The sequence below is a fragment of the Chrysoperla carnea genome, chromosome 3, assembly GCF_905475395.1.
Source record: "Chrysoperla carnea chromosome 3, inChrCarn1.1, whole genome shotgun sequence".
In the NCBI taxonomy this organism is placed as follows: domain Eukaryota; kingdom Metazoa; phylum Arthropoda; class Insecta; order Neuroptera; family Chrysopidae; genus Chrysoperla; species Chrysoperla carnea.
In genome coordinates, this window is record NC_058339.1 from 83,102,842 (window position 1) to 83,121,952 (window position 19,111).

A 19,111-nucleotide genomic window follows, 5' to 3' on the forward strand; every position below is an offset into this window, starting at 1 on the left:
ATAAAATACAAAAAATTTTTCCCGGAAGATCTAAATGTGGGGAAATTTTTTTTATTATTCAGAATATTGAACGTAAATATCTTATTAAGTATAACTGGTAATTCAGGTTTGCAAAATTCTAATTAACAAAATTCGAAAAGGTATAATGTTTTTATTCAAAATTTCCTTTTACATTTGAAAATAAAAAAGTTCTCCATTATTAACAAAAAAATTTTGATGATTGTCAGGAAGTGTTTTGAAATGAATGTCGAAAATATAGTACATAATTAATCAATGATTCCACATTCTTTAACAAGTTCAGTAACAACAGAGACTGGAGCACATATCATTTGTTGCCCTAATTTGTCTTTATTTTCTGAAATAGTTTCAATTGGAGCTACACTACTTGATGAACTAGACGATGGTGTTACTGACGTAGAACGTTCTACACCACTTTCCGTTACAGTTAAATCGTGTCTTTTACGTTTCAAATCAATTTTTGTTTTATTAAACTTCTTGAAAAAAAATGTTCGTAAAAACCATAGTTTGAATTTACTCGGCTTTTTCTCAACAAGTGCTTTCGTTGCTATAATATCTGTTCTAGTGTTTTTGGCTTCACTTTTTTTGATATCCGGTAATTCTGGTACAATCGATTCTGTTTTTGATGAATCTGTGGAATCGACCTCCTTTTCTATTTTGTTAGGAATGAATTTATCTCCGTCTTCTGTTTTGCTTAAAATATTTTCTAAGGTTGATTTATCTCCGTCCTCTGTTTTGGTTACAATGTCGTCGACAACTTTTTCTGTTCTGTCTTCCTTTTTGTCTATATCTTCTTTATTGTCTACATTTCTTTTTTCGACGACATTCTAATAAAAGTAAACTTTATTTAATTTTCTGAATATTCAAGTGGAAAGAAATTGACAAATTTGGATTTGTAATGAAAAATTAAAATTTACTTAAAATATAATTTACTTTTTCGGAAACGGACAACAATTTTACAAAGATCTATTTCGTAAAGAAGTTTTATTCGATAATTCATTCTTATATTATTCGAATTATCAAAATTTGATTAATCGTTTGCGGTTTTGCAAAATTTGTATAAACTTGGATCAATTTATTTTAAATGGGTCAATGCCGAACCCGATCATTAACACCGTAAACGTAAAAATTCAACTGATTTTGTAAAGCTATATAAATTTTTTTTGATTTGTCAATATGCTTTTAAAATCTCAATTTGGAAGATATAATTTTATGTAAACCACTTTCTTTTTGTTTATTATCTCGTTCACAATTTTTTTAAAGATTTGACTTTCGACTTCCTGCAACTTTTCATGTAGAATTGTTTAAATAAAAACTGGAAATATGATGTGAAAATTTTTTTAGAAAACATACCATTTCGTTCACTTCTGAATTTATTGTTAATTCTGGATCCATATTAAAATTACATGTTCATATTCGATGTATAAAAGTGATTCGATGTATATTGTGTAAAGCTGTCAGTAAAAAAACAATTCTGACAAAATACAATGCCTACTTTGTAAAATGATTTTAAGGTAAAATTACATGGAAACAATCAAAATGTGGACCGTATCCATTTTATTTTATACCGACGAACGGAGGATGTTTTAGATAGTTTACACTACTAGATGCACTACGCCAGCCCATCACAACCATTAATTAATTAGCTTTTTTCCTCTGAAGATTAAAAAAAGATCCTCTAGATGGCAGGATATATTTTTACCCCCCTAGTTTTGCCATCTAACGGATCTTTTTTTAATCTTCAGAGGAAAAAGGCCTAGAATTATTAATTATTGTATGTCCGGATTTAATGATAATATGTTAATGTTTATAATTTGTCTTATGTAGTTAGTTAAAAATTTTTATTAGTATTATTTAAAAAATATAATGCTTTAATTAGCCTTTTTACTACGAAGATTAAAAAAAGATCCGCTAGATGGCAACAGTAGGGGAGGGGGTGCAAATATATCCTGACATCTAGAGGATCTTTTTTTAATCTTCAGAGGAAAAAGGCTAAGGCTAAGCATACCGCGGACGTAATTAGTAACGCCTTGATCAACTGAGCTAATAGGGCGAAATTTCGCCCTATTAAAGAATAATAAAGAGTAAAGAGAAATTTGTCAGACTCGCCAAAAGGAAGTCACTTGCGAAGTTTCAAGTATGTATTAATCATTTAACAAAGCATCTTTTCTCTCCCACGGTCTATAAATTAAATTTTTTCACCAAAAAACATAATTATTAAACATTAAGCCAACCTTTAAAACATAAATACCATTGATAACATAAATAAATAAAATAAATTATATACCAAAAACGAATCTAATAACAATAATCAGAGAGAAGGTTTTTCATTTCATGAACACATAAATTTATTTTCTAAAAATACCATACCTACTCTTTCATTTCCCTACGGATCATTATTCATTCTAGTAACAAACACTAAATGGTCGAATAATAATAATTCAACAGGTTTATTAAATTTTTGATATAATTAAAACATTTTTTTTTTTTAAAGTAACAAATTAGTTTTTCGAAGTTTCGTGTCAACAATAAATACTTCACATACACACAACAGCCAAAAAAGAAGGGGTAATATATTATTTAATCAATAATAATTTATATTAAAAAAAAGAAAAGAACGCAATTGACCACAATTACATTATAAGTCACGCATTTCATTATTTTACCTCGCTTTTAATAACAATATGGTAGGTAGTAGTAGGTGGATTATAGGTTAGTATTACCGAATGGGTAGGTACACTCTGATAACCACAAAACAATATATTATACAAATGGCGAAATTAATTTTCAACGAATATAATAATTGTGGATGAAACATGTTGAATAATCACTGGTGCATTAACACACTTCTTAATATAAAGCCCCCTACCTCCACACTCTCGTAAAGTATAGTAAATAGTCGCTTGAGGGACGATAATTCCGTGATGAAACTTCTTCGTCGTCAGTGGCCCTGTCCACAGCCCATGTTTCGCGCTAAAAAATTCCTCTTGAGTACTGAATGGTCGTTCTAAAAATTAAAATTGATCGAAAAGTATTTGAGATCAACTATGGCTCAGGATATTTCGCATACTACTAATTTCGACACTGTCATCGACACATTTGCAAAACAAAAAGCTCGTAAGGTTAAATTTAATGTTTAAAAAGGACTCGTAAAAATGTACTGCCCAGAGCCTCACCTCGACTTCGTGAATGAAAACACGAGGCACCCAGATGAGTACAGTTGAGCTTCATCTCCATAGTATCGTGAATACTTTTGTAGTTTAGTTTTGGCTAAAAAATAAATTGTGGATTAAAAAAATAGTTTTATCACATCTAGGGAACAAAAGCTCGCGTCGTTCGGCAATGAACATAAGATCTTAGGCATTTTTTGTTTGCTCCCGTGGTGTGAGAGAGAAAAACATTATTGTGTTATTGATAACGGTGAATATTTAACAATCAAAACAATAATGGTACTAGAGTACACTTGGAGAGCTACCGCAGCAACTTTTACCATTTTAATGTCACTCATAGTCATGCGAAGTAAGACGAAAGTGTGGTAGGTATTTTGTGCTTCACTTCGGTTAATTTTGGCGAGTATACTCGACGAGATACCCCGGGTATTTCAACAATTGGCTCAGTCAATTGTTTATTTTCACTTGTTTTAAATTGATAAAATAAATTTGAGTAAGATATGATGGATTTCTATTGAATGACTTTTCAACAGCAGGTAGCTTCAATTGATACACAAATATTTTTCTAGGCTTTGTTTGCTCCATAAATTTATATCGAAAACTATAAACGAACACATAAACTACAAATCAAACAGAAAAAAAAACTAAAATCGTTTACCATATTGTTATTTTTTTTCGGTTCCGTCGACATGTTTCCATGTAATAAAAACACATTTATACTATTGTTAGAATTTGTCACTTTTAAGTTATTAGTTTAACCATAAGGTATAACTAATACCCTTTTTAGTGAAAGTATTATAAATAACCCTAGTCGAGGAGAGGTATAGAAGAAAGTGGTTGTTTTTTTTTTTTCATTCGTTTTATTTTACAATGAAATGCAAAACTATGTTTTGATTATGTACACGCAATCATGCTCGTTGTTTGATTACTTTTTATTCCAACTTCATTCCTACTGAGGTAGGTTTGTTGTTGTTCAGTGAGGGTGTTGTTTACTCTTTTTGATATAAATATGAGGTTTCATGTTTCTTGACATACATTTAGTGTGTGCTCAGGTGGTATCATACAGTTTTTATTTATATTTTTTATTGTACAGAGCTTGACTTTTGTTGGTTTTATCAGATGAGATTGCGATACTCTAATTTTATTATTTAAATAATGCGTTTTCTTTATTGCACTTCTTCACCCTTAATTGATCGTAAACAAATAATACTAACAAGAAAAATGTTAGAAAATAATACTCTAAATATAAAAAAATCAGATAAATATTACAAAGTAGCAAATTTAATTGCATACTTTCCTTGCATTCTTGTTTCTATTGCAATAAAAAAATTAAAATAAAAATGTCTTTGTACAACTCATTCGTACAGGAATTTTTTTTAAAGCTAGTCTGCTATGTTGGTTGGGCCGTCATATTAGATTTAGAAAGAAGTCACTTACCTAGCCATGCATTGTCATCGAAACTGAACGTGTTTGCAAAATTTCAGCCCAATCAGTTGAGGATATCATAGCTGCTTTAAAATTCAGTTGCAAGAATGACAAATAATTTGGTCGGCATAAAAAACAGCATCCAAATAATTAAAAATTATTTTCAAAATTTGAATATCAAATGAAATGGTGGCATTCTTATGGTAGGTTAGGTTAGGCTATATTGGTTGTCCCCACGAAGGACACACTTAGGCTATAGAGCCCCTTGCGATACCATAATTTCATAATTAATAATAATTTCATCTATCAGCTTCTCAATTTCAGAGGCTGAGTGCCCCTCCTTCATGCATATACCATGCACTACATCAGCCCATCACAACTATTGATTAAATTAATTTTGTTGCGACGGCGGGAATCGAACCCTCTACAAGAAGCATACTGAGCTAATAAATCGACATTCTTTTGGTAAGCATGTTCTAATTTTCTCATCGCCTGTACCATCTTTGATATTTGATATTTGGAGCAGTATCCTTTTCGTAATTATAACAACAATCAATTAAAAGATTTGCTCCGAACAAACAAACATATATACATACAAACACTGAATAAAACCTTGTAAAATATTAAAGAATCAATATTTACAATAATCGAGATCGAGATTATTTTATAAATAATTAATTTATGATCAATACAATAGGACATTGTATGATATAATCGGATTATTATATGGTTGCATTAAATCGATGCTTTTAATATATTATATAATTTTAAATTCAATCTATTACCATTATATTAAATGCTTACTAGAATATAAAGTGGGTAAGTCGAAACACTTAATGTTGTGGGCAGTGCAACTATGAGTAATTAAAACCAAAGGTGTGACATTATTATGGAAATGTTATAATTATAAAAGCATGCAATATGATGAATACATTAAAAATAATGCAAATAATACAAGTTTTTATAAAGTTCTTGATTAAAAATAATACGCGTTTATATGCGCTTAAATTATCAAAATGATTGAAAAGTTTTAATATTTTTATTATAAAACGCAAAAGACAGGGTACGGTTATAAAATATGTTGTGAAAGTTATTTTTCTATGCGACAATCGGGGAATTTTAATTTAATACAAAACTGGTCAAATGTATGAATGAACTTATATTCTAAGATATGGCAGGTAAAAAAATCCATGAGCCCTAACTTTCTGCTGTGGTAAATAAGCTCCTGAGTCGATGTGGAGCTTTCTCTCGTGTGTCATATACATGGCAGAGTATCCATTTTCGAGGTAGAGGGGAAGTCGAGAATAAAAGGAGTAAAAATTGAAAAAAGTTTCAGCCCCTTGCCAAATAAGTTCTAACTATAACGACTGCACAAATGCTACATAATACCAGCAGACATAATCCATCTTCCCTTCGGGACTTATATCAATCAAACCATGTTACCCTTTTTCGGGCGTTTGGGAGGAGGAGTAGGGAGGAATATTTGCCAGCAGTATGTAGCGCTTGTACGATCATTAGCGAGCTTATTGGGTAAGGAGCAGAAATTGGTCTCAGTTTTTAATAATTTTATTTTCTTCTTCCCCTCTATCTTGAAAATGGCTGCTCTGCCGTATAAATGTCCTATGAGAGAAAATTTACTTTTTTAACGATTGGGCCATTTATTTTTGTTTGTTAATCAACACTAAATATAGGAGATATTTAACATTACTTATTGAATTTTATTTTGAAAATGACAATACACTTATGAATTGCACCCATTTATCATATTACAAGTAAACTATATCATTTTAAATCCTATAAACAATGCCAGAATACATGTTTATTTGAACAAAATACAGTGAAATATCTTTACATCGACAGAAGAATCATTTTATATATCCACGATAGCACGATAATACCCCAATGCTGTTTTAAAACACAAATGTTAGCCAATAAAAAAACACAAGTTAGTTTTTAATTGCTTGATTCATGTCATGATTACATTTGGAAAATCACTAATGATGTTAAATAGTCAATATGACAGGCATAAGCAGGCTTAAATCTTAAAAAAACAGCAGTGGTATATGGAATGGTTATACAATTAAAAGAGTGGCTAGTATACATACATTTTAACAGTATTATTGTAAATTGCTAGGGTTTCTTAATTTATTAAACGTCTGATGGAACCCAGTTTAAGCCAAGTTTTGTTCTGTTTAAACAAAAAGGTTGTTTCTTAGGGAAATGATTTTCTCAATAGCCAATACAATATTTTGTCAATAATTTTTACTACTAATGGTTAATGCTTTTAAAAATTCATATCAGGAGGGGATTGTAGGCATGATTTTTAGAATTTTTGCTACTCAGTTCATTGGTTTTTTCCTTGCCACAATAAATAGAAATAAACAACGAAGAATTACCTCGTTTGTCATAATCAAGCTCTCGCCATGAGACGACTGTCCGATATGAACCAGTCATAATTTTATGATCTTATTTGTAAGCAGTTTACGCTTAAACACTCCTCCATTGTATTTTAATGGTTCAAGACGTAGTGACTGGGAACTAGATACACAAGATACTTTTAACCTAACTTTTTCTTACAATCTGAACCAGCCGGTTCTCTACCCTCTCATCTACACTCCCTTGGAGTATCCTCGCCGATTATGCTTGCCTAATTTAGCCAAAATTAAGCACTCACTACCACACTTTTATCATACTTCGCAGGTATCTGATTGCTTTCACTGACATAGACATAGAGGTTGCAACAGCTGCTGTGATAGTTCTCTGTGGCCAAAGTGTGTCTCAAGTGGACAGTCGATATAACCTAACCTAACCTAATCTAAGTTATAGCTTTTGAACAGCACCAGTAATCACGAGAATGTAGAGATGAAATTAGTCTGTATTCGTTTGACTGCTTCGTGTTGCTTTTGTCTTGCGAAGGCAAAGTGAGTACAGGTGACCACCAAAAGTTTTTCTTGCACCAACTCCTTTGTCGCCCGACTTTGTGTCAATTTGGAAGAGTGTGGAGAAGGACCAAAACTGTTATAAACACTTTTTACTATATTTATATTATTTACAATATTTGTCATTTTTATTTTTAAACATGACATATTTTTATAGATTACAATAGGAACGAACGGGTATTAAATACGCGAATCATATGTATTAATCTATATGTATACCTACGACTTGCGTTGCGTGCGTTTGTTATTACACCTACCATACCACAATATGTATTATATAGAGAATTGTATATTGTCCCTATGGATTATTCACATTCCTTTGTGGATGAATGAATATGAAATATACACATGTATAATATATTGCTACGAATAAAAGTTATTCTACTTTGTTCTTATTGGCTGTTAAACTCGTCATATTTAACTATACAAATAGTTGAATGAGTAATGGTTAAAGGACTTCTACTCGTAACTCATTTTTCTTTATTATGGTCAAGTATTTAATAAGTTACATTGTTTTAATCCTTGAGACTTGATTTGTATTTTATTAAAATCTTTGGAAATAAAAAAAAAAAAAAGTAAAAGCACTTTTAAAGTTTTTATTGTACTAAAAAGTATAAAATAATTATTTCTATGAGTCTTAAATACCAAGGTTGACATGAAGCATCTCAGACTTTAACGAATAGTCATGTACGAGGAATTGAAAAAAAATTTTTTTTTTTTACTTTAAAAAAGTATGGATATCATATATGGTGGAAGCTATGATAAAATCGGGTCGCGCTTTCTATCAAAATGGCATTGTCTTCCGATTTACATATGTTATTCGCATTCTTCTCAAGAAACCCTTTCATTTAATACCCATATCATAGGATAGCATGAAAAATAAGTATCTTAATCACCATCTTGGTTTCAGAATGACGTCACTTACCAAGTCATGGATTGTTATTCAAACGTAATTTATAGGCAAAATTTCATTTCAATGGCTTGAGTATAACTGCTTTAAAATTATTATCCGGTCAATTTAAACATCCAAAGATACAAAAATTCGCAACCGGTTATTGCGTGAATTTACATATAAAAAAATGTTATTTATACAATTTCGTATCTTATTTCACAATTTCTAATGCAACAAGTTTAATTGCTATATTTCAATAATTTTAACTGTGCATTTACTATACCATTTACATGTAAAGAATTGAAAATTAGTCATAACAGCCACCTTTACGCCAAACTTATTCACTGGCGTCGATTTGATTATCCCTATCAGGACTATGCACCCAACGGATATATGAAAGTAAAAATTGTTTATATGCAAGTTACACTGACCAATAGAAAAATATTTTTCTTGTATTGTACATCTTCAGTGATGTATAGTGTACTTATACACATAATGACGGTAACAACCTTTCCAACTTTTTGAATCGTTATATCTCCGAAACGATGGCTCCCAGGGAAAAAAGTAAAGAGATATTCTTAAATTAATTATCTGATCTAAAATTTTCGCTTTTGTACCTTTACTAATATTTTTTTATTTAATTTGGCCGGGTAATTATTGCAGCATAAAAATGCTTCAAAGATCAATATTGTTAAATCGTTATTTTTCGAAGTAAACTTGAATGAGAATTATTGGAGAAAGTTATAAGTGTGTTTTGTATGTTTTGTTACAATTCATATGAATAGCGTTCTGTTCAGAATTCCGATCTATTACTCGGACTGAGGACCGGTCTAAAATTGAAATAACAATATGACGCACCCATCTAGTGACATGTACTTTAAAATTAAATTATATTAAAGTGAGGTTAATATTTATGTAAAATTCACATTATACCCTATTGGGAGATGACTTATACAAATATTATTATCTTTTTATTCGTTTCCCAACGAAACTGCCCTATATAAAATACACAAAATAAGAAAAAACACCATTGACTATTTAAATTTTATTTCGACGGTAACTACGTTAGGTTGTTTTATCTCTAAACATCAGAGAACTCACAGCGACCGTTCTTGGTTTAGAGTCAATCGTAGTATTTGTAGTTAACTACTTAATGACTTTGTTATCTTCGCAAATGTCCATAGGCGGGAACTTCAGTTGCACGATAAAATAAGATATTTGAATGAATAAACATTTTTTGCAAATAATGGAACCGACGAAAAATTCCATATCTTTAGATAAGAATCATTTCATTAGCATCGATTTCAAAGCGTTGCCTCTCGCAAGGAAATCATTGATTGGGGTCAGTACTTCAAAATTATTTTTAAGGTTAGGTTAGGCTATATTGACTGTCCACGAAGCAAACACTTAGGCTAATAGACCCCATTGTGATGCAATATATGTGTTTTACTACCTTTTCGCTGATAATTTCATTTATCAGCTCCTCAATTTTAGAGGCTGAGTGCACCTCCTTCATGCATATACCATGCACTACACCAGCCCATCACATCTATTAATTAAATTAAAAGGCGGGAATCGAACCCGCTACCCTCAACATACCGCGGACGGAATTGGTTACGCCTTAACCAACTTTCGCTAATAGAGTGGCAAAATTATTTGTTACTTTTTTGTGAATTTTTTGTCGATTTTATTTCATTTTATACCTTTTAATGAGCTTAGGTCTACCTTTGCACACAGTAAACACAGCCACTTACATTAGTTAATATTTTAAAAACTACGGAACCGATTTGATGAATTATGCACTTGGACATCTACAACTCGGTGATAATTACGTTCAATGATTCCGTTACATCCATACAATACAGGTCAAGCATATAAAAGCGTGTTAATATTGTCAGAGTAGAATCAAATACTACGCTTGGATCTAGACCTTAATATTTTTTATTTTATACATCTTTCCTTGAAAAGTAATGCTAAATAGTCTTTCAATGTTTATGTGGGAGATTTAAAAGTAAATTTACAAAAAAAAAAAAAAAAACTTGCAATAAGTAAAATAAAAAAATTTGATGTAAAATTATTGATAATGAAATTGCTTCAATTGGATTTCTAAGTGAAAAATTGAATTAAACGTAATAAAATGAATTTTTATTTTCATGTAAACTTTATGTATAAAATACTTTCTTCTTTCTATTGAGGTTAGTGGATAAAACAATTATAGTTAGTTGTATAAGAGATTTTTACAGAACTTAAACTGTAATTTTTCAAGTTTTAAAGAGAGAAACCTTTATTAAAAGAAAACATACAAACGAAATAAAACTATATTCTCTTAGCATTATTCGGAAAAAAATTGTTTTTGAAAAGTAAAGAAAGGTTGAAGGGTTCAAAGAGTTGTAATCAAAGATCTTGGTCTTGACTCGGAAGGAAGTCAAGATTAATTGGAACCTACATTAGAAATTTCAAATAAAAACATCTCTTTTTGCAAGGAACTTAAAAAATGATAAAAATTAACTTCAATGTATATTTCAAAGTCATAACTCTTTTATTTTTATGCCATGTATATATGTTACATATATCAAGGTATACTAAGTTTAGTAACGCTTAAAAATATTGATGCTATTAACAAAATTTTGGTATAAATGTTCATAAAATCACCTAATTAGTCCATTTCCGGTTGTTTGTCTGTTCGTGTGTGTAGACGATAACTCAAAAACGAAAAAATATATCATGCTGAAATTTTTATAGCATGGTTAATTGAGTCTTGTGTACCTAATTGGGTCTTGTAGACCCATATTGTATGCCGTTTGAGGTAGAACAAAAGTTTAAATGTAAAAAATGTTCTTTATAAAAAAATAAACAACTTTTGTTCTAAATATTTTTTCATAAACGTCACTGTTTACCCGCGAGGGCGCAGATTAGGCGCAAATTGTAGTATATATTATAGGGGAATATCAGTTATGTATGTGTGACATGTATATTTGTGTAATGTGAAAGTGTAATCAAGATTGTCTTTACATGATATTTCAACAACTAAATCAGTCAATTGTTTGTTTTCACTTGTTTTAATTATTGTATTTTTTAAGAATTCTTTGTTTTTGTAAGAATCATACAACGTAACATTAACGCCATTGCAGTCAATTTAGAAGGTCTCTTAAATTAAAAATTTAAAGGAACGCCCGACACAAAATCTGGTCCGATTGATTCATTTGTGGCTTGGTAGCTCCAAAACGGAAGATTTTTGTTTGTTTGAAATATGATTTAATTGATAGAGCTCTTAGCTGTGTTTTTACACATTTTACACGTTTTCAGTAAATCTACTCATCTGTTTGAGGATCATCATCTCTTTTCTAGATGTTATCGTCTACGTTAGAACTTGAAACATTGTTAGACTTAATAACTTGTTCAAAATGCCTTTAAAAAAATCAGAATAGGTTCATCCGTTTAGTGCTACGAAGATACAGGCAGACACACAGAAACACAGACCCGCTAGCCTTATTACACCCCCTCCTCTTTGTTAGGCGGAACAGAAAATATATCCTAGAAAACTAAAAAAATATTTTGAGAAAACCTTTTATTAAATGACGAGAAAGATATTATTACATATTCAGTTTGCACAACAGAAAAATATAGGCATGATTCGTAATAAAAAATACAAAACTTTCGTAAAAAAAAACAAACAACCGAACAAACAAGCCTACAAACAAAATATACTTGAACATTAATTCACGTATTTTTATGAATTGATATTCTGTGGAAACAACTTTCATTATATTGTTTTTTTCCCTTTATAACTCAGAAAACTGAATTTGAATCTAAAAAGTTTGACCTATATATATTACAGAAGAACTATGTATACAGTGTGTCCAATTAAGTCGACACCATATGTTAAACTTTTTTATCATTTATTTTATGGAAAAAAATTTTTTGATAAAAAATTCTGCATGGCCCCGAACGCAATATGAAATAATTAGACATCAATTTTGTGCATTCGTATACAAGATTTGTCGCAAAATGTCAATTTTGCTCAAGAGTAAAGTAGTTTTATTTTTTACAATATCGACAATTTTTATGGAAAAAAGTTGATTCTAATCAAAAACTACGGCCAGATATCCAGTAGTATCTATCTACCATGACATAACACATTTTGTGATTTCTACTAACTCTTCTCGACATTTAGGCAGGCACTGTCTAGTTTTGTGTAAAGCCAATTGTCTATACGTTGATCTGTAGACATATATTATCAATGATAACACAGAGAAGAGTTGGTAAAAATAATCAATTTTTTTCATAGGTGGATAAAGTCGGATTTCACGAAAAGGGTTTATTTTAAATACCTTTTTTTGTCAATCTGATGATTGAAAAAGATTCAGATGGCCAAAAGCATTATTGTTACCAAAAAAAAGTTTCAAATTGATATTGAACAACACATAAATCGAAAGATATTTTCAACACCTAAAAATTTCCTACTTAATCTTTTCGGATTCGAGCATAACATTTATTTCTTAGTTTAACTTAAGTAGGGTTTCATTTGACTTTTGGGAATATTTAAGGTTCAGTTCGCTAATGAAATTCCGGAAATAAACCCGCAATCTTTCTTGGAATCAATTCTTCTATACGCTAATTTTTTGTTTTCGGCCTTCAATTGTCTGCAGTAGTTCTGTAGATTGATTGGACTAATCTGACCCTAGTTTTCAATTCAATCAACTCTTGTCAATAAATTTTGAAAAAACTTCACTCTTCTAATTATTTCATTTTGCGTTTTAGGTCATGCTAAACTTTGTATCAAGAACAAGTTTTGTTGCATAAAACAAACAATAAAAGAAGTTTTCTATATGCTGTTCATTTTACACGACTTAATTGGACATACTGTCTACACAAAACTCAATGATACAAAACCAAGCTTGTTTATATTACTATGTCATCCATATAATCATTCATCGGTTTCCAAAAACTTTTCATTGAAATATTTGATTTTATAGTACACAATTTTACACGAGCACACAGCTTGCATGTCAGTACAAAAGCCATTTCAAAGCAATGACTGCTCTTATTAAATAAATCACAAAATTCAGGGACCTTTAATTTATAACCCATATTGTATAAGTGTGTAACAATAAAAAAATTTTATATTTCATGGATAATTTTACAATTTTTGCAAACGTGTTTCTCAAATTCAATTCGGGATTTGGCATGCACATTATTAACATAAAAATCCTCGGATAGAGTCAATCCAAGCCTTTTGTGGCTTGTGCCTGCCAAATTCCACAACATTTCGGTAATTATTTTTATAGTAAAATATTCGCAAAAATGAAGTTGTTGAAAAAGTCATTTTGCCTTGCGAAAATTGGTGGCTCAAAATAGAACCATAATAATTTACTTAAACTTGGTTTAATGAGGCGTTTTAAGAAACCATAGTAACTGAAAATAATATTGTTCAAATGATTGGACTGTCTAATAAAAAGTAGCTTACTCTTTTAATGCCTGCTTATGACTGGCCATAATGCACGACGCGACGTCTCATCAAAATGAGTGAAAATACTTCAGGGCAAATTTTAATTCAAAACATTGAAACTGATATAACTTTTACGAAATTTTGCATTAAGCTGCTATTCGTAATGCAAAGAATCAGTGTGTGTTTGATAATGAATCTACTTGTTACTGTTATAGGAGCTTGAACTGTTTTACGTTTATTACTTTTATGAAAAACGAAAAAACATGGAGAAAGTTATACAAAAAAATAAAAAATAAAATTTTCTTTATTTTGGAATAAGTTACCTTCACAATACAATATTATCTTTTTTTTTTTAGTATATGTTAATATTCGTTTCATTATATGTGTTTTTTCTTATACATCTGAATTTCATATAATAATAATTTACATCATCATTGATATTTTAAGATGAATGGTTTTGAATAAACTATAATAAGCATTTATATTGTTTTATACAGGATTATTTCAAGTAGAAGAGGTAACAACTTTAAAATTTTTTAATTTTGAATTTATTTTGTGGTAAAATGTATGTATGCATTTCTGTTTATATTTTCTAAAAAAAATGCTTTATGATGAAATGCTTTGCGAAGCTTTTACTATAAAAATAATTATCGAAATGCTGTGGAATTTGGCAGGCACAAACAAAAAAAGGCTTGGATTTACTCAATCCTAGGATTTTCATGTTCAGATTGTGCATGCCAAATCCCGTTATATTTTGAATTGAATTTGAGAACAGCTTTGCAAAAATTGTAAAATTTTCCATGAAATATAAAATTTTTTTATTACACTTGTACATCATGGGTTATAAATTATAGGTCCCTGAATGTTGTGATTTTAGATGTAGAAATAAGCTTAAGCACCATGGCCTCAGTTTTACTCGGTACAGGTGAGTACAGGTGAGAATATGAATGTCACATACCTTGGTGTATCACTCCTGTACCAGCAAATATGTACGGCGTTGATAGATACTAGCACTGCATAAGTATTCGAAATGAATTACATAAATTTCGTACATAAATAAATTCGGTAATTACAGTACCGGAAGCAAAAAAATTTTTTTGATCTCCCGTTAGTTTTCGAATTTCTACGTGCTTTATTTCGGTAAGGAATTTAGATCATTCGCTTTGAATACTTATCCAGAGTTAGTATCTGGCATCGCCATACATATTTGCTGGTGCAGGGATGAGCCACCAAGGGAGAGGCCGCGCAAAACAGACGTTATGGTGCTTACTTACTTTTACATATAGGAGCATCTTTTTCAACATAATTCCTAGTGAGTCATTTCATCAGGGAAAACATTTTAGCATGGGCTTTTAGTCTATGATGAGATTCATACTTACATGAATAAGGATATGCTAAACAACTTGAAAGGCGAACAATCTTATGTAGAAGAACCAAGGCATTCCGATTAAGAAGTAAGTCCGTTTGTCTTACGAATGGCTTTGAAAGAAATGCATTCATTTCTATGGTAATTGGTTTTCTCACCACAATATTTGGTTCAGAAATATCGTTTTTACCTTAAATTTCAAAATATGAAGTATGGCAGCAATATATACACCTTTTGTCTTAAGAAAGAATTATGTTGATTGTAGTCTATGGTTTTATAGGTTTCGGTAAGCAATTTTCACCGTGTAAGATCACAAAACTTCGTTATGGCATTTACTTCCAAAAACTCCTACTATTCAAAAACAAATTCCCAATTTTAAAAACAACGTCGTAAAATGTAAACGATAATTTCAATAGATACTTTTTTGTGGATTTGATATGGTAACCTGATACTTCACACGATATAAACACATTTTCGCCAAGAATAAAACTCTCGAAGACTCAAAGATGATTGTAACTAATTGATTCAAAATGTGCTCTAGTTTTCATAGAAATTGCCAAATGATCCCTTTAATCTAATTTAAACAAAATAGATGATCTCAAATCGAACATAGCAATAACAGATCGATTAAAATTAGTAATATGTAGTTGATGTTTTACAACATTTCCAGTGCTGCTAATATCAACTGTGATGAATAACCTTGTATAACAACAATAATACTAATATTGCTTATAATACTTCAACCAATGTTATAAAGAATTGAAGTGAAACATTTCTTTATACTTTGTGTTGATTTGGAAAAACGGTATACATATATACCCATATATAATATTCTTTTGTGAAAGTAAGAGTAGAAATGTTTTTCAATAAAAGTTACATGTGTTTTACAGATGATATTTTCTATACTTAATACAAATACCAACATTCAGAGTGTTACAAATAAAGTACCCTAAGTAGAAAAGTATCCAGAACATGTTTTGATTCCATATATATGAAAACAAAAGATCGTGCTTTCGAAAGTTTTATTTTTGGGTCTGTGTAATTATGTATATGAATACGAATTTATTGTGGAAGTGGAAGAGAGAGAATAGAATAACTGTATAATGCGAACTCTCTTATACACTCACCTAAAAAATGAACGAGATATGCTATTAACACACGCGTATTCATTTCCTATTGACATTAAAATTAACATTGTACATGTACAATGATATGGTACTTTAAAATTTCAAAATCTATGGCAATACACGAACCATCAGTACGTTTAGGTCTATTTTGAACCACCGACTAAAAAGTGTAGTCTTATACTTTTAACGTACCTGTGTATCTGCGGGTCTGTCTGTGGCATCCTAATAGCTTCTAAGCGGATGAACATATTTTGTTTTTTTATGTGCAAGGTATATCAAGAATGTTCTTAGCTATGTTTCAAGTGCTAGTTTAGAGTTCCATACCTAAAACCATGGTAGAACTAGAGAATGTATGCTCTTATGCAGGTAGGAGTAGGATGGGGTATTTCTCCCACTCTCTCGCATGGTACTCAGTCACCGCCGTATTGCTTATTTGTTCATAGTGTAGGTCCTACCGAACAAGGAGTGTATTTCGACGTAATTTGACCCGCTGATAGGACCAATATAATCGGAGATATGGTAAATTGTAAACAAAAATGATTTTACATAAGATCGGCGCGAAGCACTCAGCGCCTTTACTATTCCATTCGAGCTTTCAAGTCGGTCAATGTATTGTTTAGATATTTGCAATATCAAGTTGTGTCATAAAAATAGAAAAAATCTGAGGCGGAAAAAGTTAATTAATCATTAATTATTCATTTATTGTAAGGAACTATTTTTCACACAAGGATTCTTAACACAAACGTATTCAGGTTTTTTAAAACATTTTTTGAATCAAGAAGTGGGAACAAGCTAAGATGGCGTCAACTGGGTCAGTGCGCGAACTGAACCAAAACTCGTCCTCCATCGAGCATACCTTGTCGAATTCTAAAATACCTAGAAGTTAATAACTAATCTTAAAACAACTAGAAAAAAGATGATGATCTTCAAACGGTTGAGTAGAAACAGAAAATCAATATGAAAACATAATATGAAGATTCTGGACAATTTTTACGATACATTCTGTTTCTATGATATTTGTATTCATTTTTATTAATACATTATGTATTTTTATGTAGAAGAAAAAACTTTGTTTGAAATCCCATTTTCTCATTTTCTATATTGATGTCCATATATGTATTTCTATAGACATAAAAACATATTTAAAAACAATTTTAACATTATTTTCTTCTTCCTTTTTTTTTATCAAAAAGAAAATTTGTTTGGAGTATTAGCTAGATCTTTGTTGAATAATGAGACATAAATTTTAACGAAAATATTTTGTATATCAAACATTTCAATATAAATTTCTGTAGAATTTTAAATATTTTAGGTATTTTCATAGCAAATGTATATACTTTACTTTGATTATCGAAGTATAACAAATAGTACTTTTATTAGATACCAAAAATTACGGGAAATTTGATGTATTGAGCTAGTGTTATATAATGAAATTTTCAAATATCCACACAAACCTAAGATAAAATATCAAAATTTTATTTTAAATTATAAAAAAATGGTAGAAAATAGGGAATATTCATGAAATTTAAATTTGGTTCAAATTTTTTTTTTCAAAAAATTTTTTCGCCATGCTAACCCTAATTAAAAGTTTCCTCACAAAAAGGAATAGAGATACAATCAAATATAAGATTTAAAAAAATTAAAAAAAAAATTGTTCTCATTAAAAATTCGTGAATTGTTTGCAATTGTAAATAATTAGTTAAAAACCACTTTAGATATAAATAAAAAAATAAAATAATTCACATATTTTAGAAGAAATATTTTTGTTTACTTAACAAAAATAAAAATATAACAAACTCTACCCCTAAAAAAACTAAATTAATTATTATGCTAAAAAAAAATATTATATCACGAACAAAATTGTTAGATTATAAAAATTACTAATTAGGTGGTTATATAATAATAATAATAATATCATAATAATTTACACGTTATATTTTATACTACGAAAAAAAATTAATCTTAAAAATGTTTTGATGAATTTTAGATGAATCTTGATGAATATATCAGAATAGGTGGTCATGAATTGTATCCCGTTCACCATTTCTAGAGAAATTTACAGAAATTCTACGTTCTCCTATTCTACAGAAATTATGTTTCAAAATGATTCTCATAGATTCTTATAGAGCGCAGTGAAATGTCGTAGACTTACTTACTTTTTTTTTTTTTTTTTAATATATCTTTTTAAATTGTCATACATCATACGAGCTATATTATTGCACAGTTTCATTCAAATCTATTCAATAAATTTTTCGTGAAATCGTAACAAACAAACAAACAAACAACCTTACTTTCACATTTATAATATATACAGGGATATATTTATTTATTTTCTACTATATAGGTCAAAACTACTATAATAGTATTGTAGGGCCTACAAAATGAATTAATAACCTATCCTCGACCCTCTCCGTTGACTTTTTGATGCATAAATCATAAGCAGGTGCATAAGTCTATAATTTCGTAGAAAAAATGCCTAATAATATGAAAAACCTTTTTTCATTACACAAACATTAGCATAGAATGTAGAGCGTTAGTTATTCAAGTTATGGTAGCTATCCAAATGTATATAAAACAAATGTGTAACTAAACTTTACACGCATTTGTATTTTGTAAAACATAAATATTATTCTTGCTCAAAATTTACACATTGTCTTAAAATATTCAGCTTTCTTTCTGTACTTATAAGAATGGTATAGTAACTTCACAAAAAATTTGATTTTAA

General features: G+C 29.8%; 1 protein-coding gene across 1 annotated transcript; it reads right to left on the reverse strand.

Moving 5' to 3' along the window:
• Positions 1 to 211: 211 nt before the first annotated feature.
• LOC123296445 lies at positions 212 to 1,493 on the reverse strand. Its single transcript, XM_044877918.1, has 2 exons — positions 1,372 to 1,493; positions 212 to 845 (listed from the first exon to the last, which is right to left on the reverse strand). Exons 1-2 carry the CDS (start codon positions 1,411 to 1,413, stop codon positions 267 to 269), a joined length of 621 nt encoding a protein of 206 aa, XP_044733853.1. The 5' UTR covers positions 1,414 to 1,493; the 3' UTR covers positions 212 to 266.
• Between the last annotated feature and the right edge of the window lie 17,618 nt (positions 1,494 to 19,111).

Coding starts and splice junctions, on each gene's coding strand:
- LOC123296445 (XM_044877918.1), bottom strand. CDS start 1,413: ATGGATCCAGAATTAACAATAAATTCAGAAGTGAACGAAATG. Junction 846..1,371: donor ATTCAGAAGTGAACGAAATG/GTATGTTTTCTA, acceptor TACTTTTATTAG/AATGTCGTCGAAAAAAGAAA.